Raw genomic sequence first — 25,126 nt, forward strand, 5'->3', positions numbered from 1 at the left:
AGGTGTTTTTAATAATGTTACTGTGAGGTGTTTTTAATAATGTTACTGTGAGGTGTTTTTAATAATGTTATGGTGAGCTGTTTTTAATAATGTTACTGTGAGGTGTTTTTAATAATGTTACGGTGAGGTGTTTTTAATAATGTTACTGTGAGGTGTTTTAAAGAATGTTACGGTGAGGTGTTTTTAATAATGTGGACATGAGGTGTTTTTAATAATGTGGAGATGAGGTGTTTTTAATAATGCGGAGGTGAGGTGTTTTTAATAATGCGGAGGTGAGGTGTCTTTAATAATTCGGAGGTGAGGTGTTTTTAATGATGTGACTGAGGTGTTTTAATAACCCCCCAAAATTGGTATTTGTTCTCTTCTCTGAGACTACAGACAATTTTGATGAAAGCTGACCGCAACCTTCATCACCCATGTCATACCAAAGTGTATCGACCCAACCAAAACCGACACTCATTGACGGGGTCTACTCTGGGGGTGGGGGGGGGGGGATTGCCTCCCCAAATTAGGTATTTGCTCTCTTCTCCAAAGTGCTCACACAATTTGAATCAAACTTGACCCAACCTTCACCAGTGATATACCAAAGTTTGTTCATAGCATTTAAAAAAATTCAGGGTCTGTGGGGTCTGCAGGGGTTTCAATGACTGTTGCTCCTGATCCAGATGAGCTTCAGGACAGGCGGTCCTATTTTTTGCCTTTTCACTGAATTGTGAAGAATCCCTTAAATAATTCTCGGATCCGAATCCGCATCCTGACCAAAAATTTGCGTTTCTGTCCTCGGCCGGTCACCAACAGAGACAATTTTTTTTTTTTAATATTGCTTCAAAACAGTGGACAAAAATTACGTGAGAAACAGACATTATACAGACCAACATTCTTGGCGAAATACTTTTGCCAAGCAACAAAGAAACAGACACAGACAGACAAACAGTGGTGAAAATATAACCTCTGTCCTCCTTTGGTGGTGGAGGTAATAATCCTTCCCGATACCAAAAATGTTATTGTGATGTTTATATAAAGTGGACATGAGAGGTGTTCAAAAAGCTAGAGAAACGATACTACTCACAACAATGGAAGAAATTATTTCTGTATTTTTTCTTTTCACAAAACAGCATGCATAATTAGTCAGTAATTACTTGTTTTTTGTTTGCGCAAAAATAATCACTTATGAATTGGAAATACAAAATACGTTGGCATTTCTTGGAATATGATATCTCATTCCTAAAAGATTTCAATTGCCCATGTATTGAATGGACAATCTATGGATAACACCACCTTTTTACTTATCTACATTCCCTTATGTATTTTTCTCATCAGCAAACATAAATGCTTTACGCTGATGCAGGAAATCTGAAACAAATGGCAATAACTAAAACATCAATCTTACTTCATCATCCCCATTTGTTTGTATCAAAGCGCTTGTATATCCCCTTAAAAAAAACTCAAACCTGGATCAGGAGAAGCCACAGGAATTCTTGCATGGAGACATAGACTCTCGACTCTCTCTGTGCCTTGGGCCTCATCCTGTAGGTAAAGAGAGCTGAAAGATGAAAAATCACTCTGTGTCGACAAGTGCTAAAGAAAGGTACTACTTGGCACGGTGAACGTTGCCTTGTGATGTGTAGCAAGATAAGTACTCATGTTAAGAAGCAATTCCACCAGTTTTCTCGCAAGGCCAGTTTTAATTCAAACAGGGTGTTTTGCTTGAAATCACGAGGTGCATGCAGACACCGTCATCAAATATTTTTGCTGTACCTACCTGCAGGGCAGAATAGTTTCAGACAGTGTCGTACTGCTTATGATGGAGTATCTCCTGCAGTGTCATGAGATGTTCAATGACAGGAATTGTGAATGTAGCTCAGGGCGTTGCATACCACGGCCTTCTCTTCAAAATGCACTGTTTACATATTTTACGGTAAACTCTGAATGCCAGTGAAAAGAACAGCCACGTCGTTAGGCTCCCTAAAATATGTCTTATTCATTGGCTCTTGCCTCCAAATTACCAGGATGGTGGTATATAGTTGGGCTTGAAATAGAACCCTGACCAGGCAGCGCAATTTTGAGTATGCTGCCTTTGATAAATAATTAATTCACAAAGCAGGAACAGATTAAAAAATAAAGAACTTGATTATCTTTTTAAAATAAGATAAAAAATACACATTGATCTGTTTTACAAAAGCTCATCAAGGAATTTAGCTCATATATATGAATTTTTATACATCTCAGGATAGACATCTATCAACATCAATCGACTTTTATAGGAATTACAAGCATATAAGGTAACAATGGACAAACACAGGTGAATGGAAGGGGCTTGAATCTTGGTTTCCTGCATCATGATCCAGGGGTTCAGTTGGGAACACGAACAGGACATTCAGAAGATCTGTAAATTAGGCTTCAGTATGGCATGTCAAAATAATGGAAGTCAATTGTGTTGTTTATTTGTGGGATTTCAAAGCAACCATTATAAACTGTTTTTATACCCCTGGTGACGAAGTCGCCAGTGGTATTATGTTTTCGTGTTGTCTGTCGATCCGTCCGACCGTCCGTACATCCATCCATGCTAATTTTCTCTGTTTTCTCTGCAACCACTCAGCCGATTGACATGAATGTATCACCCTCGATGTGAATACTCATGCAGAATTATTTAATAACTAACAATGCAACCTGTCGCTTCGTCGACGGGTTATTAAGGGGGGGAGAGAGGAGGGAGGAGGGGGAGAGAGGGGAGGGGGGAGAGAGGAAGAGAGGAGAGAGGGAGAGGAGAGAGGTGGGGGAGAGAGGAGGGAGGGGAGAGAGAAGAGGCAGGGAGAGGAGAGAGAGGATGGAGAGAAGGGAGGGTGAGGAGAGGAGAGGATGGAGGGGGTGCTAGGAAGGGGGAGTGAGGAAGGGGGAGGGGTAGGGAGAGTGATGCCTCACCAAACGTTGCCATACACTGCGGAGGGAGGGGTGCAAGGAGAGGGTGAGAGAGAGAGAGAGAGATGGATATAGAGATAGAGACAAAGAGGTAGAGAGACTTTGACTTTTGCACACCTTTATTTATACAAGCTAAGAAAAAAAAACAGTTTCACATAAACATACAATACAAGACATAATAATAAAAAGGTCAAGTACACAGATAAAATAAAATGATAAGATCATTGTGGTCTACTTTGCACAAAGCATTCCTGCTTTAACATTTCAAGATTATTAATTTCAAGACAATTGCGATAAAAAGGAAAAAGTGGGGTCAGTCTTGCACAGTCAACATAGGCATGATATAAATCTTCAGAGGCCATACAAAAGGGGCACGAAACAGAATTTAAAACATTAAAATGATGTAATAAAACATTTGTAGGTAAAATCATATGTACAATTCTCCAAGAGATATCACCAGTCCGTTTTACAATCGGTGGGACATACGTGGCAGCCCATTGTGGGCACAGGGTGGACCCCGGAGGCAACATCCCCTTCCATCGGGATCCAAAACTATCTTTGCACACATTAGGATTCCGTATGGTGACACAAAGGTGGTACAGGCACTTTTTAGCAACGCTCGGAAGTGGAGAAGAAGACAGGATCACAGTTTCTGTTAATGCCAGTGATGTTATCTGCAACTGTGGAAAGAAGGGGGCATGGATTGCAGGGACAGCTTTGGTGGTATCAAAATGGAGTCCCAAACTTCTAGAGGAACGCAGAACCTCCTGGATGAGCTGGGAAACAGTTCTTAAAGAGCGATTTTCTAATGGTAGTTGCAATGTCCCCGACTGTGTGCCATGTTTTGTTCTCGTTCCGCAGATCTCGTATGAAACATATACCGGAGTTTATGAAGCATTGTATGCACGTGATTGAGGTATGTTCAGAAAAAGTGCATTGTAGAGGATAGGCTCGTCGAGAAAATTGTTGATGTTTTCGTGAGCCATATCTCGGTGCACTTCAAGAGGCTGCCAGGCTTGCAACAGGTCTTGGTAAAACAAAGGCAATGGAGAGATGTCCACATGTTGCAAGTCCATGAGAAAAAGTTCCTGATTGAAGTCGAGCATGCCAGCCATTCTCAGCAAATGGTTAGCAGTGGGGCACCATGGCAGTGATGCAGAAAAAAGAAAGCGCTGAACAGTGGCGACTCGAAAGGCCATTAGTCTGCTGAGAATGTCAACAAGACCATGACCACCATCTAACAATGGAAGGTAAAGGACTTCAGGCTTGACCCAATGTTTGCCACCCCAGAAAGAATCAAGCAGATGTTTCTGGATTGTCAGCAGCAGTGCTTCAGGAGGGTGCAGGGCAATCATTTTCTGCCACAAGGAAACCAACAGTTTATTGATCATGAGGGCACGACCTCTGTATGATAAGGTAAGTAATATTCCTCTCCACTCCTCTCCACTTCTCTCGTCTATTATCAATTTTGTTAACTGTATTTAACCAGTTCTGAGCCATAAAAGCTGGGGCACCAATGTACACACCTAGATAGCAGATGCCTTCCTTCTCCCACTGCAAATATCTGGGAAGATGAGGCAAACCAACAGCCGGGGTATGACCAATCCATAGAGCTTTACATTTGCTTCAATTTATTGTAGTTGTGCAAGCCGAAGATAACTTTTCCCAAGTCATTTAATAACATGGTGACATCATCATTATGCACCACGACACACACATCATCAGCAGATGCTGAAATAACAATTGGCTTTAAAGTTGGCATCACTGGAAAGCCTGGTAGACTAGCACAAAGGCGAATTAGAAGGGGTTCAATACAGAGGGAGTCGAGACTGCCTGATAACGGACACCCTTGACAGACTCCACTTCCAACCATCAATGGTGCACACAACCTATTATTAACTTTACTGATGCTAAAAACATGATTATACAACAATGAGACATGGGATATAAAAGTTCCCCCAAAACCAAACTGTTTTAAGGTGTAAAATACATATTCATGGCTAATAGAATCAAAAGCTTTCTCTTGGTCAAGTACAAACAAGCCAGCATTCTGCTTTTGAAGAGCATGGACATCCCACAAGTCCCGAAGTAAAAAAATGTTATCATGAATCGACCGGGTTGGAATACAAAAAGATTGATCAAAATGAATTAAAAGGCTAAGAAAAGGCTTTACACGATTTACAAGGGCCTTGGAAAAGATTTTGTAATCCGCACAAAGCCGAGAAATAGGTCTCCAATTCTGCAAGGTCTGGAGATCTCCTTTCTTTGGGATAAGGCACACGACTGTACGGCGACAACTTAAAGGTAACAAACAATCTTGTAAACCAAACTTAAAAACATCTAAAAGTGTTTGTCCAAGCAAATCCCAAAATGTTTGATAAAATTCCACAGGTAAACCATCAAAGATCATAAAGTGCTTTATAATCATGAAAATCATTACGAGCTATTAAAAGTTAATCGACAGTAAAATCTTGTTTTTCAGAGTGTTGTTGCGATTCTTCCAATTGTGGAAAATTTTGGGTAAAATCAGACATTATTTGTTCATTGCTTTTCTTTGTGGTCAAAACATTTTTGTAAAAATCTCGAATAAAACACTTCAACTGAGCATTGTCTTCGATAATTTGTCCATCACTTGAACGTAAGCTTAACAGTGAACGATTGGACTTTGTAGTTTTTTCAAAGTTAAAAAAAGTCTTTACAGGAAGCTTCTGAAGTCGACAGGTCCAAGTTCACTCTAAGTCGGGTTCACACTCCGAAAGCATCTTCTCTAATTAAACAATTCAAGAGGGCTTGTTTCTCATAAAGCCGCCGGCATCGTACACCCTGATCAATATTAATCGTGCTATCTTGTAAAATGAGGATTTCTTTCAAATACTTATCCTGGCTTGCTTTGCATTGGTGAAGTTATTCCGTATTGCTGACAGAAAACTCGGATTTGTTCTTTTATATTATCCCACCATTGACAAAGATTTGTACAATCGTTCCGTGATTCTTGAATTTGAAGCCAATTTTTTTTAAAAGATGATTTAAAAAAGGAATCATTCAAAAGAGAGCTGTTAAAACACCAATGAGAAGTATTCCTCTGAGGACGAGGAAAGGAAAGACACATTTTAATTAAAAATGATCAGAAAACCCAGAGGGAGTGATGTCAGTAAAACTTTCACGATTTAAAAAAGAGAGACTAATGTAAAATGTATCAAGCCTTGCAAGCGATATGTTATTTCACAAGCAACGACACCAAGTAAATTGTTGGACGTTCCCATGCTGTCGTCGCCAAACATCACCAAGATTGTGTTGTAACAAGAGAGTGGACAAAGGCCTAGCACTAGCTGGGTGAGGTTCAGGGCTGTTCCTGTGTCTGACTGGACCTAATGTACAAATAAAATCACCACCTAAACACAACAGGGTATCGGGGGTGAGATGATTAAGAAAAGTGAAGGATTCATTGAAGAAAGCTGTCCTGACTGTATTGTCACTTGGGGCATAAACATTGACAATTAAAATCCACTGGCGGTTATATATAAAATCAATTAAATCGGAACCCCCCCCCCCCACCCACCCATAAACTTGCTCTGTCGACCCCTTTAAAACCCAATTGTTTGTAATGCCATGAACAAACTTTGTACATCACGGGTGATGGAAGTTGTGGAAAGTTTCATTGAAATCGCATGTGTAGTTTCAGATCGGAAGTTGTAAGTATTTGTGAACGGATGGATGGATGGACTGATGACGTGCCATCCCATAAGCTCCCCAGAACTACCTTACCGGGGAGCGAAAAACTATCCCAAGGAATATTACTGCAAACAAACTGCAGTTGGAAGCTGTTTGGGGTTCAGCGACCATCCTGAAGAGAGCCCTCGTCATGAAACTTGGAGAAAAGAAAACTTCACAACTTGGTCCATGAATCGTGACCCCTTCCTGAAACGAAGGTGGATACTTTGAGCCCACCCTTGGAAGACTCCTTTCCACATTCTGAAACCCACATATGTAGATACCAATCACCGACACACACACACACACACACACACACACACACACACACACACACACACACACACACACACACACACACACACACACACACACACACACACACACACACACACACACACACACACACAGAAACCTGGGGTGGGAGCATTCCAAACCAACAGCTCGCACATACAGTGACCTTTGCACCCCACTGGTTGGCTCCGAATCTGATTCGTACATGCTATAGTACCTTCAACAGAGGGAGAATGGTGGGGGACGAGGGGGAGGGTTGGGAGAGAGATAGAGGGGTGTAGAGAGAGTGAGGGATGAGGAAAGGGGGGGGGACAGTAGAGGGGTCAGAGAGCGAGAGAGAGAGAGGGAGAGAGAGGGGGGGGGGAGAGAGAGAGAGAGAGAGAGGGGTTGGGAGAGGAGAGGGGTTAAGGGTGGGAGAGAGAGGGGTGAGGGATTCCAGAAAATGTGACACGCAGTTTCTCATCCATCCGAGAGACGACACAAACAGTGATGAATCACCTGGCCTGTAAAACACCAGGAAGACAGTTTTGAGCTGGGTTGGGATTCAAATCCTTGTGATACAGAGTGAGCATACGAACATCTCGGCTTTCCTGCTGTGATGTGGTGATTCCATACTTCAGAACTGAAAATATTGTTTTTCTCATTGTGATCATATTATTTATTTTGCCTTCCTCCCTCCAGTGTGGAACCACGGTATCGCAATTGAATGTTGAAGAATGCGCCAAGTGGCTTTAACACGCAATGCATGAAACGTTTGAAGAAACTTTAAAAAGCAAAAAGTTTAATTTTTATTTGTTTTTATCTTTGCCGAAGTCATGGGTTGAATAATGGAAGAACAATCAAATGGAGGTACATTCAAGGTACACCACCCACATGCCAAATAAAGAACAAATCCTTCAGCGTGCGACATTGCCGCGGTGCGTTCAGCAACCAATGTTCATTTCAGCGTTAATCAATTGGCTCATAGCATAACAAAACTTCCAATGTTTCATGCGAATCTGTAAGTTTTTGAAAATTATGTAATTTATCGAAAAATGAATAATCAATCGATTAATTGATTCATCAGTGAATCAATAATACTCTTTATAGCCAAATCACTTCTTCACTGTCGTGTTCAAATATCAGATTCCTTGCCCAGATGTGCAGATGCCAGACAGCTTGCCCAGATGAGAAAGAAAATAAATAAGTCATAAATAAATCGATAATAATTAAAGTAATTCATCAATTAATTGATTCACCAAAAAAAATTAAAATATCGCTTTTGCCAAAGCACATCTTCCAAACTCAAAGGATGGCTGAGACATCGCACGGACAAGCAAGCAAGCAAGCAAGAAAGAAAACAAACAGAGTAAAAACTGAGCACATACTCTCTTCCTTTGGGGTGAGGCGATGACGTCATCCATCACCTGGATATGGATTTGGGAAGCAGAGATGTACAAAAATGCAAAACATACTTTTCACCTGAAAAAGTTCACCTGCATGATTATAATGGCAGTTAACAAACTGTTCAACTAATTGCACAACAATCGCACAATAGACTGAACTCATTGTTTCATTTTTTTAACACAAGTTCTTAGCTAATATTTGCAGATGAAAATGATTTTCCATGTCCCCTCTCATGTATTTTTGGGATTGAAAATGAATGAGAAACTCTTTTTCATGTTAAAAGAAAAACACCGTTGATTGACAAGAGTACATCATATTATCTTCTTTCAACGCAAGTTATATTAAAATATGTTCTTTCTGTGCTCATCATCTTTGTTGGATTAAAGTTGTGAAGCAATAAAATAGAAGATTAAGTTTGTAAAAATAATACCCATGATCCTGATAAGCATGAAAGGAATGTTATGAGGTTTGCTTTGCTTTTACAAAATGAAGGAAGCAAAACCTGTTTTATGCAACAATGTTGTATTTCAGTGCTTGCACAATGCAAAGACGTCAAATTTCACATTTTTGGGGAAAAATACAAAAACCCATTTGCATGAGGTGACCTTAACCTGAGAAAATTTGATTTTAGTCAAATTTCATTCAAATATAATGCCTTCAGAAAGTATTCACACCCACTGACTTTGTCACGCTTTGTTGTGTTACAGCCTGAATTTAAAATGGAGTAAATTTACTTTACCAATCTACACATAATATCCCATAATGACAATGTGAAAACATGTTTTTAGAAATTTTTTACAAATTAATTAAATATGTAAAACTGAAATGCCTTGTGTCAATAAGTATTCAACCCCTTTCCTATGATACTCCAAATTGAGCTCAGGTCCATTCAATTTCCTTTGATCATCAGTGAGATGTCTCTACAACTTGATATGGAGTCCACCTGTGGCCAATTCAATTGAATGGACATGATTTAGAAAGAAACACACCTTTTTACATAAGGTACCACAGTTGACAGTGTATGCCAGAGCAGAAATTCTACCATGAATTCCAATGAACTGTCTTTTTTCTTTGAGATAGAATTGTAAGGAGGCATAGATCTGGGGTCGGGTAGAAAATAATTTTGAAAGTGTTGAAAGTTCCCAAGACCACAGTGAGCTCCATTATTAAAAAATGGAAGGAATATGGAACTCCCCAGACTCTTCCCAGAACTGGCTGTTCAACCAAACTGAGCAAGAAGGACCTTGGTCAGGGAGGTGACCAAGAACACAATGGCCACTGTGACAGAACTACAGAGTCCTGGGCTGAGATGGGATAACCTGTTGGAAGGACAACAGTCTCTGCAGCACTTCAAAAATCAAAGCTTTACGGGAGAGTGACCAAAGAGAAGCCACTCCTGAGAAAAAGGCACATCACAGCACACCTGAAGTTTGCAAAAAAAAACAAAAAAAAACACGTGACAGACTGAGTGCGAGACTGAAAGGGAGACCCATTTCCGGTTCTGGCATTGCCTCAGCGGTAGGTTCTCTCAGGGGTCTATGCCTACTTTCTCAAAGTTAAGTTTCCAGTTGTTGTATGTGACGTTTTTACTGTTTATTTTTCTCACCTGCATGTTTCTGTGTGTTCCCAGTTCGGTTTTGTTTCAAAAATCATGATATTTTGGGAGTTTTTGTCGACCTTGTCTTCCTGGGTTCCTTGAGGCCTGCCCGTCCTTCCCATTTAGGTGTATGATCGTTTTTTTTGTATTCTCTCCCTATTCTTTCCTTCCTCAGAGTTCCTGTAATGTCCATCTTGTGTTCCCCACCCCATCCCTCTCCCTTCCACAGATCTCCTAATGTTTCTGTTCCCCACTGTTTTGTCCTTTCCACTCCTGCCCCTCTTGTCTCATGCCCCCTTTGATGTGCGTTGTGTGTTAGCTCTCATACGAGCCTCAAGAAGGTATAAAAAAAAGAGCATGAGGCAAAACATTCTGCTTCAGAGTGCAAAAGACCTGAGCATGAGGCATGGACATGAGGCAAAAAGTCGAAAATTTACATTCCAACAGAACAATGACCCCAAGCATCAAGCCAACGTGACACTGGAATGGCTTCAGAACAAGAACGTGAAAGTCCATGAGTGGTCCAGCCAAAGCCCAGACTTGAATCCCATTGAGTATCTGTGAAAAGACTTGAGGATTGCCATTCACTGACACTCCCCATCCAACTTGACCGAGCTTGAGCAAATATGCAAGGAAGAATGGGAGAAAATCCCCAAATCCAGATGGACAAAGTTTATACAAACATACCCAAGAAGACTCGAAGCTGGAATGATTGCCAAAGGCACTTCTCCAAAGTATTGACTCAGGGGGTTGAATACTTATTGACGCAAGATATGTCAGGATTTCATTTTTAACTTTTTTGTACAATTTTCGAAAACATGTTTTCACTTTGCCATGATGGGTTATTTTGTGTTGATCGGTGACAAAAGAATATAGATTAAACCCATTTCATATTCAGGCTGCAACACAACAAAATGTGACAAAAGCCAAGAGGTGTGAATACATTCTGAAGGCACGACGTATTTGCTTTGGTCAAATCAACCGAACATGTTTTAATTAACCATTTTCAATGATTTGCTAACTTTGACATTTTGAATGAAATATATTTCATGTTTGTGTCATCTGAAAAAAATAAACACAGCAACAACAAAAAAAACTACACCAATAAAAGGGTGTGTGTGTGTGTGTGTGTGTGTGTGTGTGTGTGTGTGTGTGTGTGTGTGTGTGTGTGTGTGTGTGTGTGTGTGTGTGTGTGTGTGTGTGTGTGTGTGTATGTAGAAATTTCACTTCATGGTGGACATCACCTCACTTTTTTAGCTGCAAGGAAAGGGAAACACATGCTCACTTGCTTTCAGAAGAGGTGCTGTCATTTGAACGAAAACTAGCATTGTTTGTGAGACACATGGAGATGGGATTGCCGGCTCATTTCTCATCACTGAAACAATTCAAACAGGAAACAAACTATGAACCGAGAACCTAAAAAATGTGACACTGGAAATGCAAGAAGCGGAAATGCAGGGCGATTTCAGGAATTCAGAAAGGAAAATGCAACTTTATTATTTGTGTTGAAACCCCTTGAAGCAGACACTTCTGCACTCAACTTTTCAGCATTTACAGGAGTAGACCGAGCAGAACTAGAACTTGAACTTGAACTGGCCGATTTGCAGGACAAGGACATGTGGAGTTCTAAATTCAGAGGCTTAGTGACCAAACTCGAAAATCCAGAAAGACACAGATCTACCCTGGCACGTCAACACAGATGGATTGAAATGCATGATCTTAAAAAACAAGACCAAATAGTGTTTGAAGTTTGGAATTCTTTACCACAAACCTATTAAAGTAACATGAAGAGATATGCATTTGGCATTCTGTCCATCCTCTGATCGACTTACCTGTGTGAGCAAGCATTTTCAAGTCTGAATTTCATAAAAAGCACACTGAGAAATCAATTGAACGAGGTGAGTTTAAAGTCCGGCTTGAAAATGAAAACGACAGCACACTGTCGAAACATCGAACGACTCTCCAAATAAACTTTACAGCAGAAATCACATGAAACTAGAAGGGCACTCGGCAGAGCACACACATCCACCACAATCCTGCCATCATCTGCTCACCTTGTTGTCGTCATCGTCATCATCTGCTTGTCTCCCCTGCCCCAGAGCTGAGTCCCCCGGGGTATTTTTTTGTTCTCTTCCAGTCTGTGACAAAGTCCGGAGTAAGGCGCCATGGTTTATTTAACCTATTTGTACATAATTATTTGTCGTCGATTTTGTGTCTCCTTTTCTTCACTACCACAACCCGCCGTCATCTCCTCCGTCGTGTCAATCACCCCTGGTTCTTTTGATCATTGTGGTTTGGGAAATAAACCCGTTTCATTTAAAAGCTTTAAGGTTTCTCGTGTCTCTCCTCACGACCCGCACACACGTCATCTTCCATTAATTCAGAACATCTCCGCAAGAGTTGAGCCGCTCGGTACATTGCAGGAGTTTAATCTCCCGCCACGATGAACTCAATGTTAGTTGAGTCGTCAACACTACATGTCTACATTGGTGTCAGGAGTGGGATTTGGAACTGAGGACTTCCAAATTTATAGTTGATTGGTGTCGGGAGAACGCAATGGAGCGTGTTATAAATTTAAAAAGTTTTTTTTTCCTTGTTCTGCAAGGGGAAGAAGCTGCTGCACAAAACTGCGACGTGCAGGATTATGCGGTTGAAGGAAGCAGCAAGGAAGAAGGAAGCGAGCCGGGTTGGGGATTAGTGTGGAGATCAGGGTTGAAATTAACTCCAATTCTGAGATATCGAGCGAGGAAGTGAGTGCGATGTCCAACCAGGGCTCGTTTCATTTATTAATGGAACAAGTGATTAAATTGAATGAAAATGGAAGGGAAATGAGGAATGAAATGAGAAGAGAAGGAACAAATGAATAAAAACAATGAAATTTTAGCAGCACAGTTAGGGGCACAGATTAGATTAAGCAAAGACGAGTTGGAAAGCAAATTTAATGAGAAAGCAACGCAGAAGATTGTGGATTTAGAAGGGAAAGTAGAGAAGCAGATCAAGGCGAGATGGGGAGTATCTGAAAGAAAGATAGTGACAAATGTGAAATTGTGGCAGGGAGAGTTAAATTTAACAATAGAAGAGAGTGAAACACAGGCAGTGAGAATGAGGGAAGATCTGGAAAACAAAATTTGGGCGACAAATAACAGGGTTGATAAGGTGAATGAAGACCTGGAACGTTATCGCGCCTGTGTGGATGCCAGAATGCACCAGCAGACTGCAGCACCAGGGTGGCAGTCTAGTTGAGGAGATCAAAGAGATGGAGGCCCGGGTTACCAAACAGGATGGGGTGATAATAATGGGTAAAGGCCTGTGGGAGCCACATTTGATTGGGGATAGGATAAATGATATAATACAGGAGCGGCTGGAGACTCGGGACAAGATCAGGAAGAAGGTTTCTCAAGCCCACAGAGTCTGTGGGATGAGGTGAGTCGGTCCATAAAGCATCTCCACAAGAGGAGATGAAATCTACCCAGGGAACCCTCGCCACGAGTCATATTTGGGCACTGGATGCCCCGAAATTGAGCACGCATCCGCGTGGATGTTTGATCCCCAGGCTGGATTCGGACATGGAGAAGTCGGGGAAAAGAGCCTCCAGAAAGACTGTCCCTCTGGTAAATTTTGATGGGTCGGGGAGCTTGGAGGCTTTCCTGGCGCAATTTGAATGCGAGTTCCGACTCAATGGTTGGAACGAGCGGGAATGCATGGGGAATTTGGTGGAGATGCCGCAGGGGCCAGCCGCAGACATTTTAAATGTTGTCCCAGAGGAAGTATTGACCAGCACTTTCATTTGCGAAGCTTTGAACCATCGTTTCGGGACAGCTGCAAAGTGTGATCTGGTACGGCTTCAGCTACAGCACCGCAGGCGAAGACCTGGTCAAACATTGCAGGAGCTGGCTCAGGATATTTACCAGTCTGTGAGGATTGCGTATAGGGACTTGCCGGCATGGACATGGGAAAGTCTGGCATTAGAAAAAATTATGGCAACTTTTCCTGACCCTGAAGGTCGAACTCTGGTGGAGTTGTGGGGTTCGACCACTATGCATTGGGCAGCTGAGTGCGCGGCAAGGCTGACCTTTTTGAGGAGGTCGAACCACGCACCTGAGAGGCTTGTGGTGATGGTGCGACAGGTGGAGGTTCGGGATTGGAAAGAAAAGCAGGAGGAGTCAGGTATTACCAGATGTTAAGGAGGATCAGCTGGCATCTGTCAAATTTGATGAGGGGTAAATTTGCAGCTGGTGGGTTACAGCGGCGTGATCTGAGTCCACCTCCACCACCAGTGTGGCCTGGTTTGGGGAGAGGGGAAGACAGCGTGAAAGGGGGGAGGGGGTCGGCAGAATGAGGGGAGGGGAAGGCATCGTGAGGCATGGGGGCCATCATGAGGGGAGGGAGGCAGCATGGTGGGGAGCAACTTGGAGGGGGCGTGGGGGGAGGCAGCATGAGGGAAAAGGGAGGGAATGGGAACGCAGTGTGAGGGGAATGCAGCAGAAGGGGACGGAATGGGGGAAAGTAGGGAGAGGGGAGGGAATGGGGAAGACAGCACAAGGAAGGGGGGAAGGCAGCATGAGGCGGTGGAGGCAGTGTGAGGGTGTGGAGGAAGCATGACAGGGGGGGTGGTGAAGGCAGCATGAGGGGTTGGCAGCATAAGGGTTGGAGGCAGTGTGGGGGGTGGGAGAGGGAGGCAGCATGGGGGGGCGGTGGAGGCAGCGTGAGGGGAGGATCAGTCCAGAAATAACCACGGTCCGGATATAATCACCGTTCAGACAAAGGGTATACTAAAGGAGGGAGGGGGAGTAAAATAGGGGGAAGAGGGAAGGTGGAGGAGCGAGGAGGTCAGGAAACTGAGGAGGGGTGGGGGAGCGAGGAGGAGCAAAAAAACAGTAAATGATGTGTAAATAAAACATATAATAAATAAGAACATTAAAATGAATTACTTTTGAAAAAGTGTTGTCAAGATTGTGGTTGGATAGAGTACATATTGCTTTTGGTCGGCTTATTCAGCAGTGGCAGGCTGTCCAGTTGAGGTTGAAGGTCAGAAGATGAAATGTCGGCTGATTCACGTGGGAATTACTGCATTTGTCGGAATTCATAATGGAGACGTGAGCGGCTTCCTTCATTTGCTGTTCGTCGACCTCCTTGTAACATTTCAGTATATTCTCCATCTCCCTCCGCATCTTGGAACTTCTCATCAAGTACGACTCGCTCGGAATGACAGAGCATCGATGACTCGCTGGGAATGACGGAGCACGGATGACTCGCTGGGAATGACGGAGCACGGATGACTCGCTGGGAATGACGGAGCATGGATGACTCGCTCGGAATGACGGAGCACGGATGACTCGCTGGGAATGACGGAGCACGGATGACTCGCTGGGAATGACGGAGCACGGATGACTCGCTCGGAATGTCGGAGCACGGACGACTCGCTCGGAATGTCGGAGCATGGACGACTCGCTCGGAATGACGGAGCACGGACAACTCGCTCGGAATGTCGGAGCACGGACGACTCGCTCGGAATGTCGGAGCACGGACAACTCGCTCGGAATGTCGGAGCACGGACGACTCGCTCGGAATGTCGGGGCACGGACGACTCGCTGGGAATTACGGAGCACGGATGACTCGCTGGGAATGACTCACTCGAAATAATGGGGCACGGATGACTCGCTGGGAATGACGGAGCATGGACGACTCACTCAGAATAATGGGGCACGGATGACTCGCTGGGAATGACGGAGCACGGATGACTCACTGGGAATGACGGAGCACGGATGACTCGCTGGGAATGATGGAGCACAGACGACTCGCTGGGAATGACGGAGCACGGACGACTCGCTCGGAAAAATGGGGCACGGATGACTCGCTGGGAATGACGGAGCACGGATGACTCGCTGGGAATGATGGAGCACGGACGACTCACTCGGAATGACGGAGCACGGACGACTCACTCGGAATGACGGAGCACGGACGACTCGCTCGGAATGACGGAGCACGGATGACTCGCTGGGAATGATGGAGCACGGATGACTCACTCGGAATGACGGAGCACGGACGACTCGCTCGGAATAATGGGGCACGGATGACTCGCTGGGAATGACGGAGCACGGACGACTCACTCGGAATGACGGAGCACGGACGACTCGCTCGGAATAATGGGGCACGGATGACTCGCTGGGAATGACGGAGCACGGATGACTCGCTGGGAATGATGGAGCACGGACGACTCACTCGGAATGACGGAGCACGGACGACTCGCTGGGAATGACAGAGCACGGATGACTCGCTGGGAATGACGGAGCACGGACGACTCACTCGGAATGACGGAGCACGGACGACTCGCTCGGAATAATGGGGCACGGATGACTCGCTGGGAATGACAGAGCACGGATGACTCGCTGGGAATGACGGAGCACGGACGACTCACTCGGAATGACGGAGCACGGACGACTCGCTCGGAATAATGGGGCACGGATGACTCGCTGGGAATGACAGAGCACGGATGACTCGCTGGGAATGACGGAGCACGGACGACTCACTCGGAATGACGGAGCACGGACGACTCGCTCGGAATAATGGGGCACGGATGACTCGCTGGGAATGACGGAGCACGGACGACTCACTCGGAATGACGGAGCACGGACGACTCGCTCGGAATAATGGGGCACGGATGACTCGCTGGGAATGACAGAGCACGGATGACTCGCTGGGAATGACGGAGCACGGACGACTCACTCGGAATGACGGAGCACGGACGACTCGCTCGGAATAATGGGGCACGGATGACTCGCTGGGAATGACGGAGCACGGATGACTCGCTGGGAATGATGGAGCACGGATGACTCACTCGGAATGACGGAGCACGGACGACTCGCTCGGAATAATGGGGCACGGATGATTCGCTGGGAATGACGGAGCACGGATGACTCGCTGGGAATGATGGAGCACGGATGACTCACTCGGAATGACGGAGCACGGACGACTCGCTCGGAATAATGGGGCACGGATGACTCGCTGGGAATGACGGAGCACGGACGACTCACTCGGAATGACGGAGCACGGACGACTCACTCGGAATGACGGAGCACGGACGACTCACTCGGAATAATGGGGCACGGATGACTCGCTGGGAATGACGGAACACGGACGACTCACTCGGAATGACGGAGCACGGACGACTCGCTCGGAATAATGGGGCACGGATGACTCGCTGGGAATGACGGAGCACGGATGACTCGCTGGGAATGACGGAGCACGGACGACTCACTCGGAATGACGGAGCACGGGCGACTCACTCGGAATAATGGGGCACGGATGACTCGCTGGGAATGAAGGAGCACGGATGACTCGCTGGGAATGACGGAGCACGGACGACTCACTCGGAATGACGGAGCACGGACGACTCGCTCGGAATAATGGGGCACGGATGACTCGCTGGGAATGACGGAGCACGGATGACTCACTCGGAATGACTGAGCACGGATGACTCACTCGGAATAATGGGGCACTGATGACTCGCTGGGAATGACGGAGCACGGACGACTCACTCAGAATGACGGAGCACGGACGACTCGCTCGGAATAATGGGGCACGGATGACTCGCTGGGAATGACGGAGCACGGACGACTCACTCGGAATGACGGAGCACGGACAACTCACTCGGAATAATGGGGCACGGATGACTCGCTGGGAATGACGGAGCACGGATGACTCACTGGGAATGACGGAGCACGGACGACTCCCTCAGAATAATGGGGCATGGACGACTCGTTCAGAATGATTGAGCACGGAGCACTCGCTCGGAATGACAGAGCACGGCAAAAGCGTCCCCAGTGAGTGAACGATTCGCTCAGAATGACACAGCACAGTTGTTGTTGTTGTTGAATAAATCTGTGCTGTTGCGAAAACACATTGATATCAGAATATGCTCTTCCATGTTGCAACTGCCGAGTGGACATCCCGATCCGGACAAAAACTGGCCCGCCGACAACTATGGGGTGGTCAGCAAGCGGCTTTAGCACTAAACCAAGCACTCCAATTAAATGGTCGAGGATGGTTGGCTTATTTATTTATTTATGAATACATTGTCAAGGCTCATATGAAATCTAACACACAACGCACGGCAAGGGGGGCATGAGACGAGAGGGTCAGCAGAGGGAAGGATAAAATGGTGGGGAACAGAGACATGAGGAGATCTGTGGAAGGGAGAGGGATGTGGCCGGGAACACGGGTTATACAAGATGGACATTACAGGGACTTTCAGGAAGAAAAGCAGGGAATTTGAAGGAGGTCGGTTTGGGGAGGATTAACAGGGGTAGAAAAGATCAAGGTTTTGAATGGGGGAAGATAAGAGGTGTTGGTGAACGTCTGGAGGTCTGGAGGCTTTGAAGGTCTGGAGTGAAGAATGGTTTGAAGAGAGTGAGGGTGTTTATTCCAAAGGCGGGGAAAAAGAGGAATGAAAGAGTGAAGGTGAGCAGTGATTCGTTATTTTGGAAGTTTTACCAGAAGGGGATTGCTGGCGGACCTTGAGCGCCCTGAGGAAATATGGGGGGGACAAATCGCAGAGAGAGCAGGTGGGGTGAGACCGGAGAGGAGACGACGAAGACAGAGAGACCGCCGCCCTGCCTGCGGTTAGAGAGTGAGAGGCCTCACCACGGGAGATACTAATGATCAGCCTCACCACGAGAGATACTAATGATCCTAAATGATACAAAGACTCAGCCTCACCACGGGAGATACCAATGATCCTAAATGCCATGGTTTCCACAGCGTGAAGCTGAGAAAGGTGAGAGGCAGGATCACCAACCCAGAGGGGAGAGCAGTACTCCATCAGGCTGTGGACACAAGCTTTGTCTGTGGTCAGGAGCTCAGGACAGGTGGGCCAAGGAAGGACTTTGCCCCATGGAGCATGCCCAGTCAGCGACGGTCATTGGAGGACAGGTTGGAAATGTGGCTTTCCCAGGAAAGATCATGACAGATAGTGAGACCCAGAAGCTTGAATGAAAGGACTTCTTCCAGCAGATTGTTCACAAAGTAGATGGGGGGGGGGGCAAGTGGTCCTTTTGGAGAGACATAGTAAGTGTGAGTGTGAGATTTGTCAGGATTGAAGGACATGTTCCATGTGTTGGCCCAGTTTGTGATTTTATCCAGATCTGCAGTGGCGAAGAAGCTGCTGCTTGCTGCTCTGAGGGATGACAGATGGGACGGCAGAGGGGAAATTCATCAGCAAAGAGATAAAGAGGATTTTCCAGAGAGTTGGAGACATCCTTGATGAAAACCAGAAATGGAACAGGGCCCAGAACTCTGCCTTGAGGAACTTCAGCCTGGATGGGGAAGAGGGGATGAGAGAACTCCATTTCGGGCCACACGTTGGCTGCGACAAGAGAGGAAGTCTGCGAGCCATGAGTGGAGATGGCCTTGGATACCATAGGAAGAGAGTTTGGTGAGCAGGTCAGGGTGCCAGACCATGTCAAAAGCACGTGATATGTCTCGGGATATGGCTCTGATTTCATGTCCGGCATTGAGTACCTCCATCCGTTATTGGGAGAGCAGGAGCAGCATATCCAGGGTAGAGTGACCTGATCTGAAACCAAATTGATGATCGGAAATCAAGCCATTGGAGAAGAGGAAGGATTTAATGTCTGAAGCGATGATGGATTCCATAACCTTGCTGATGATTGGGAGGAGGCTGATTGGTCTGTTGTTGCAGGGATCTGTTTTTGCACCTTCTTATGCAGGGCAGTAATGTTTGCTGATTTCTTAGCAGATGGCAGATGACGTTGAGCAAATGTGAGGGTGAGCAAGAGTCGAGGAGCAGGTTTTTCAGACATGTGGGCCTATGCCGTCTGGACCGGTTGCAGAATCTGAGTCGAGGTTTGACAGCAAGCTCTCCACTTTGTCAGAGGAAAAGGACACAGAGTCCAGGGACAGTTGGGTGCGACTGGGTAATGTGGGTGCAGAAAGTGATGGGTTTTGGACACAAGATTTTGATGCAAACACCGAGTTTAGGCATACAGCCTTTTCACGTGCGGTGTCAGCAGTGCGGCCATTTGAGGTTAGGGAGGGGATGGAGGGGGAACACAGACCAGAAACAGATTTGATTAGATTCCACCAGGATTTGGAGGAGGGAGAGAGCTTTGTGAGTTCAGACTTGGCTTTGCAAGCGATAGCAGTGTCCGATTCTCCAAACTATGTCTGAATAAGACAAATGAACACTTTGTTTATTTTTGGAGTCGTAACTGCTGCTGAGTTCAATTTTGGAGATTAAATTTTGTAATTCGGCTTAGTTTAAGAGATTCTCGAGGTTATGGCTTGTGAGGAAATGAAATAAAGCTTCGAACGTTGCCGCCTCCAGGCATTTATAAGCATTGCAATGTACCTCACAATTCGTAGATATGATGATGAAGAAGTATTCAATATCATGTGATTGAGGAAACTGAAGAAAGAAAAAACTTTATCGTTAAGAAATCATTGCCACCTGTTCCAAGTCAAGGCATGGTTGAACAGGCCTTAAAACATGGTGGCTTCAGACCCCAGCGAGGTGAACCAGGATATGCTTTCAGAACCCAGAGAGTGAGATGGCCGAGGATCGTCTGATAAAGGATATAATTAAATAAGGCAGTTAATTATATTCAAAAGGGATGTTTTAGTTAACCCAAATATCCAATTTTCACTCACACACTTACTTGGAGTTGTCTTAGAATGCATGCAAAGTTCCAGGCTGCAAGGTTTCATGGTTTTGGAGTTAAGAACACACACACACACACACACACACACACACACACACACACACACACACACACACACACACACACACACACACACACACACACACACACACACACACACACACATTATTTCACGACACGTATTTTTTATGATCTTACACATTCGATGACATTCCTCATGCGGAGGCAATTGTGGCTGTGTTTTAGCTGCACCAGACCTCAAATGGGGGTCAAAATAGTGGAATACAAGTGCTGTATTCAAATCAAGTCTATGACGTCATATGCGGCAACGCCTCTTATAAAATGTATTTTACATTTGTTTTTGGCCCATGAATTAACACTTATGTTGCGCAGATAACTGAACTGCATACACAATACGTACCTCGCCATTCACTTCACCTTACCATGTTGCTCACTCGAACATCACCACGTCGCTCGCTCACTCGGACCTGACTACATGACTCACTTCACCTTACCATGTTGCTCACTCGGACCTCACCACGTCACTCACTCACTCGGACCTGATTACATGACTCACTTCACTTTACATCGCTCACTCGGACCTCACCACGTCACTCACTCACTCGGACCTGATTACATGACTCACTTCACCTTACCATGTTGCTCACTCGGACCTCACCACGTCACTCACTCACTCGGACCTGACTACATGACTCACTTCACTTTACATCGCTCACTCGGACCTCACCACGTCACTCACTCACTCGGACCTGATTACATGACTCACTTCACCTTACCATGTTGCTCCCTCGGACCTCACCACGTCACTCACTCACTCGGACCTGATTACATGACTCACTTCACCTTACCATGTTGCTCACTCGGACCTCACCACGTCACTCACTCACTCGGACCTGACTACATCGCTCACTGGACCTCATTACATGACTCACTTCACCTCATGTCACTCTCTTGTAAGTTGCCCACTCGGACCTTACGTCGCTCACTTCTCCTTACCACATCATAAAAAGATGTGTGCGAACACAATGAAGATGCTCTGTAGGTCTTTCTCAAAATACCATCCGCTGGGAGCAAAGTTCATCCATCGCTTCACTGAATATGGAGGAGGGATTTTCTTACTCTTCTTCGTAAGTTTTATGGCATTTTCAGAGACGTGAGGCACCTCGACATCACACCGGTGAATGAAGCCTTTAACTAATCTCTACCACGGCTTGTAAATGAACAACCAAGCATTTTGTGGAGTTTTCGTAAAGAAATTTTTTTTCTTCACATTTTCAGCAGGTGAACCACCACCCGATGCATCACGTGACATCACGGAGCCCAACACAGGTGGGCGTTTCTGAACTTAGTCCATCGATCGATGTATTGTTGGTTGTATTTTGCAGAGGGAAAGTGTTGAGTGAGAGCGCAGGTATTTTTTGCTGTGCATCACCATGACTTGCAAACAAACAACCAAGCAGTTTGCAGAGTGTTTGGCAAGTGGCTTAAGCACTCAAGTAAAACTCCAACGAAATGGTTGATGAAAAACCCTGGCTTGGCAAGCGATAGCAAGCTGAGTGATCATGGGACACACCCGCTGTGAGGGCTGAAATAGAGATTTTATCTTTTCTTTCATTTAAAACTAACTTTTAAATATCTTCTTTTGATTAAAAGTTGTGTATTGCTTGCTTTGAGCTAAACTTTGTTCTGTTAGTGTTCTGATGATTTAAGATACTAGTACGTGCCCGTACGTGCGTGGCCGTGCGTGCAAAAAAACAAACAAAAAAAAAAACTTTCAAACTGTGAGCCAGAAACAACAACCACACAGGCCATTCCTTTGCTCTCGCATGGCCGTACGTGCAAAAAAACAAAAAAAAACTTTCAAACCGCGAGCTAGAAACAACCACACAGGCCGTTCCTTCACTCTCTCGTGCCCGTACGTGCATGGCCGCATGTGTGTGGCCGTACGTGTGTGGCCGTACGTGTGTGGCCATACGTGTGTGGCCGTACGTGTGTGGCCGTACGTGTGTGGCCGTACGTGCAAACCAAAAAAAAAACTAAAAAAAAAACTTTCAAACCGAGTGCCAGCAACAACAACCACACAGGCCATTCCTTCACTCTCGCGTGCCTATACGTGCGTGACCGTACATGCAAACCAAAAAAAACTAAAAAAAACTTTCAAACAACCACACAGGCCGTTCCTTTGCTCAAAAAAAACGTTCAAACCACATGCCAGAAACAACAACCACACAGGCCATTCCTTCACTCTCGCGTGCCTATACGTGCGTGACCGTACATGCAAACCAAAAAAAACGAAAAAAAACTTTCAAACAACCACACAGGCCGTTCCTTTGCTCAAAAAAAAACTTTCAAACCACATGCCAGAAACAACAACCACACAGGCCATTCCTTCACTCTTGCGTGCCTATACGTGCGTGACCGTACATGCAAATCAAAAAAAAAACTAAAAAAAACTTTCAAACAACTACACAGGCCATTCCTTTGCTCAAAAAAAAAACTTTCAAACCACATGCCAGAAACAACAACCACACAGGCCGTTCCTTCGCTCTCGTAAATGACGACTGCATTGGGGCGTTGTGTTTTTCTATAAATGCGCATGAGAAATCGAGAAATTATTAGAATACATTAAGTCATCACCATCCTGAAGTGGTACGTGCCCGTACGGAATGTTCACATCATTCCACGAATTATCGCTTGCACTGAAGTAACAACTGCTGTGATACTTGCACACAGAGTTAATTAAAATCCAAATTAAAATCAAGTTTACCTCCCTGTCTTTGCTTGCCATGACATTTGCTGCCATTGACCATTGCCACTCCTACGCCACAGTAACGAAGGCACCGATCCCCATCGTAACCGGCATGGCCCGTGACGTCATCGTCGGCCGGCCGCGCACCGGCCTACGCAGCAACGTGTCTTGTCATTGGTTTGGTAAATAAATGGCCATAACTTGGGAAGCACTTGTCCGATTAATATCAAACCTTGAAAAGGCCCATCCTCGGGTCCCCAGCAATATAGCTGGCAAGTTTCAATTAGATCAGACCAGTGGTTGTCGAGAAACAGCGGTTGCAGACAGACACACACACACACACACACACACACACACACACACACACACACACACACACACACACACACACACACACACACACACACACACACACACACACACACACACACACACACACAGCTGGAATTATAGATAGATAACCATGAATTGTATTTGGAGACATGGGCCAAGTAAAAACACTGTGCTCAGAATACTTCCTCATTTCCACGGCACGACTGTGCTCTCCAAGGCACTTCCCAATTTTACAGAACTGAAGGAAGGAGAGTGAACTTCCCTTTTTTTCGTGCTTGAAGAGATAAAGTGCATATACTGTGTTTGAAATACTGATTTCTTATAAGAGTTCCACAATAGGGACCCCGAAGATAGTTCAATCCAGAGAAAGACTTCCATATACGGTGCTTCTCCGGACCCACATCCTTATCGGCTAACCCATGAGATCTGCTTTGTGCAAGAATACTTCTCAAAAATGAGTATAAATCCAGGGGTGACTGAAGATAGGCAGAGTTGATTGTCATATTTGCTCTGGCAATCCGTTCAACCTGTGCACGGATGTTTGGTTAATTGCTTAGTTGGCTGGTTGGCAAATTTATTGTTTGTCTCATTAATTGTTAGTTTAATTGTTAGTTTAATCGTCAATTTAATTGTAAGTTCTTTAAATTGATTTGTTCAAGTGATTCTTTTGTTTGGTATGGTTTAAGTGATTCTTATGTTGGGTTGATTGATTGATGAATACAAGAAAATTATAGATCTGTTCTTGACATCGTGGGGTGGGTGTGTGTGTGTGTGTGTGTGTGTGTGTGTGTGTGTGTGTGTGTGTGTGTGTGTGTGTGTGTGTGTGTGTGTGTGTGTGTGTGTGTGTGTGTGTGTGTGTGTGTACACACATTATCTTTGCTGTGATTAGGCCATTAAATTTGCTGATGTTTGTGTCTCTCCAAATCGAAGCATTGTAATTCAAGGTACAGGGTTCGAGCCCCGACACCGCAAAGCCTCTTTTTGTCAGTGAAAGGTCATTATGGAAAATCGCTTCAAATAATGCATAAAATTGCTCTAAGCTCCTGATTTGAAAACTATAGCACTTATAAAAATGAGGTATACAACGATTCGCAGGTATCAAGATCAGGCCATCGATGATATGAGTGAGGAAATTAAAAAAAAATTTGAGCGATTTATCATAAAGAAAACATTGTGACCTGTTCAAAGTCAAAGAATCTTTGAGCAAGCCGAACAAAATGGTGGCTTTAGAACCCAGCAATGTGACAAAGAGCTGACCAAGATGGCGCGCCACCATCTTTGAAAAGGTTTCTTTGATTTTTGGACGTACACCTGTTAAATAATTTTCAAAAGGGGTGTTTACATTTACTCAAACACCCAATTCTCATTCATGCACTCCCTTGAACTTCTCTTTGTATACAAGCAAAGTTTGGAGCTGTTTGGTTTCACGATTTTGGG

At 44.9% G+C, this 25,126-nt stretch overlaps 1 protein-coding gene and 1 pseudogene across 5 annotated transcripts in view; one reads left to right on the forward strand and one right to left on the reverse strand.

Moving 5' to 3' along the window:
* The window catches only part of LOC147019139 (fibronectin-like), a 104,649-nt gene extending 102,753 nt beyond the window's left edge, over window positions 1-1,896 (reverse strand). For 2 of the 5 annotated variants that reach the window (XM_085900015.1, XM_085900013.1), the window contains exons 1-2: window positions 1,763-1,896; window positions 1,452-1,527 (exon numbers count right to left, since the gene is read on the reverse strand). Coding sequence is in view for 2 of the 5 variants with exons in the window: in XM_085900013.1 (XP_085756139.1) it covers window positions 1,452-1,526 (75 nt within the window). In the remaining 3 variants the exon portion in view is untranslated. Of the gene's footprint in view, window positions 1-1,451; window positions 1,635-1,762 lie in introns of those variants that run through there. The other 3 variants (XR_015062767.1, XM_085900012.1, XM_085900014.1) reach the window with 2 other exon arrangements.
* Window positions 1,897-12,766: 10,870 nt separating this feature from the next.
* Window positions 12,767-24,185, forward strand: LOC147019140 (uncharacterized; annotated as a pseudogene).
* The last annotated feature ends 941 nt before the right edge of the window (window positions 24,186-25,126 follow it).

The sequence above is a fragment of the Eptatretus burgeri genome, chromosome 10 (assembly GCF_056783735.1).
Source record: "Eptatretus burgeri isolate ZD-2024b chromosome 10, Ebu_testis_v1, whole genome shotgun sequence".
Lineage (NCBI taxonomy): Eukaryota > Metazoa > Chordata > Myxini > Myxiniformes > Myxinidae > Eptatretus > Eptatretus burgeri.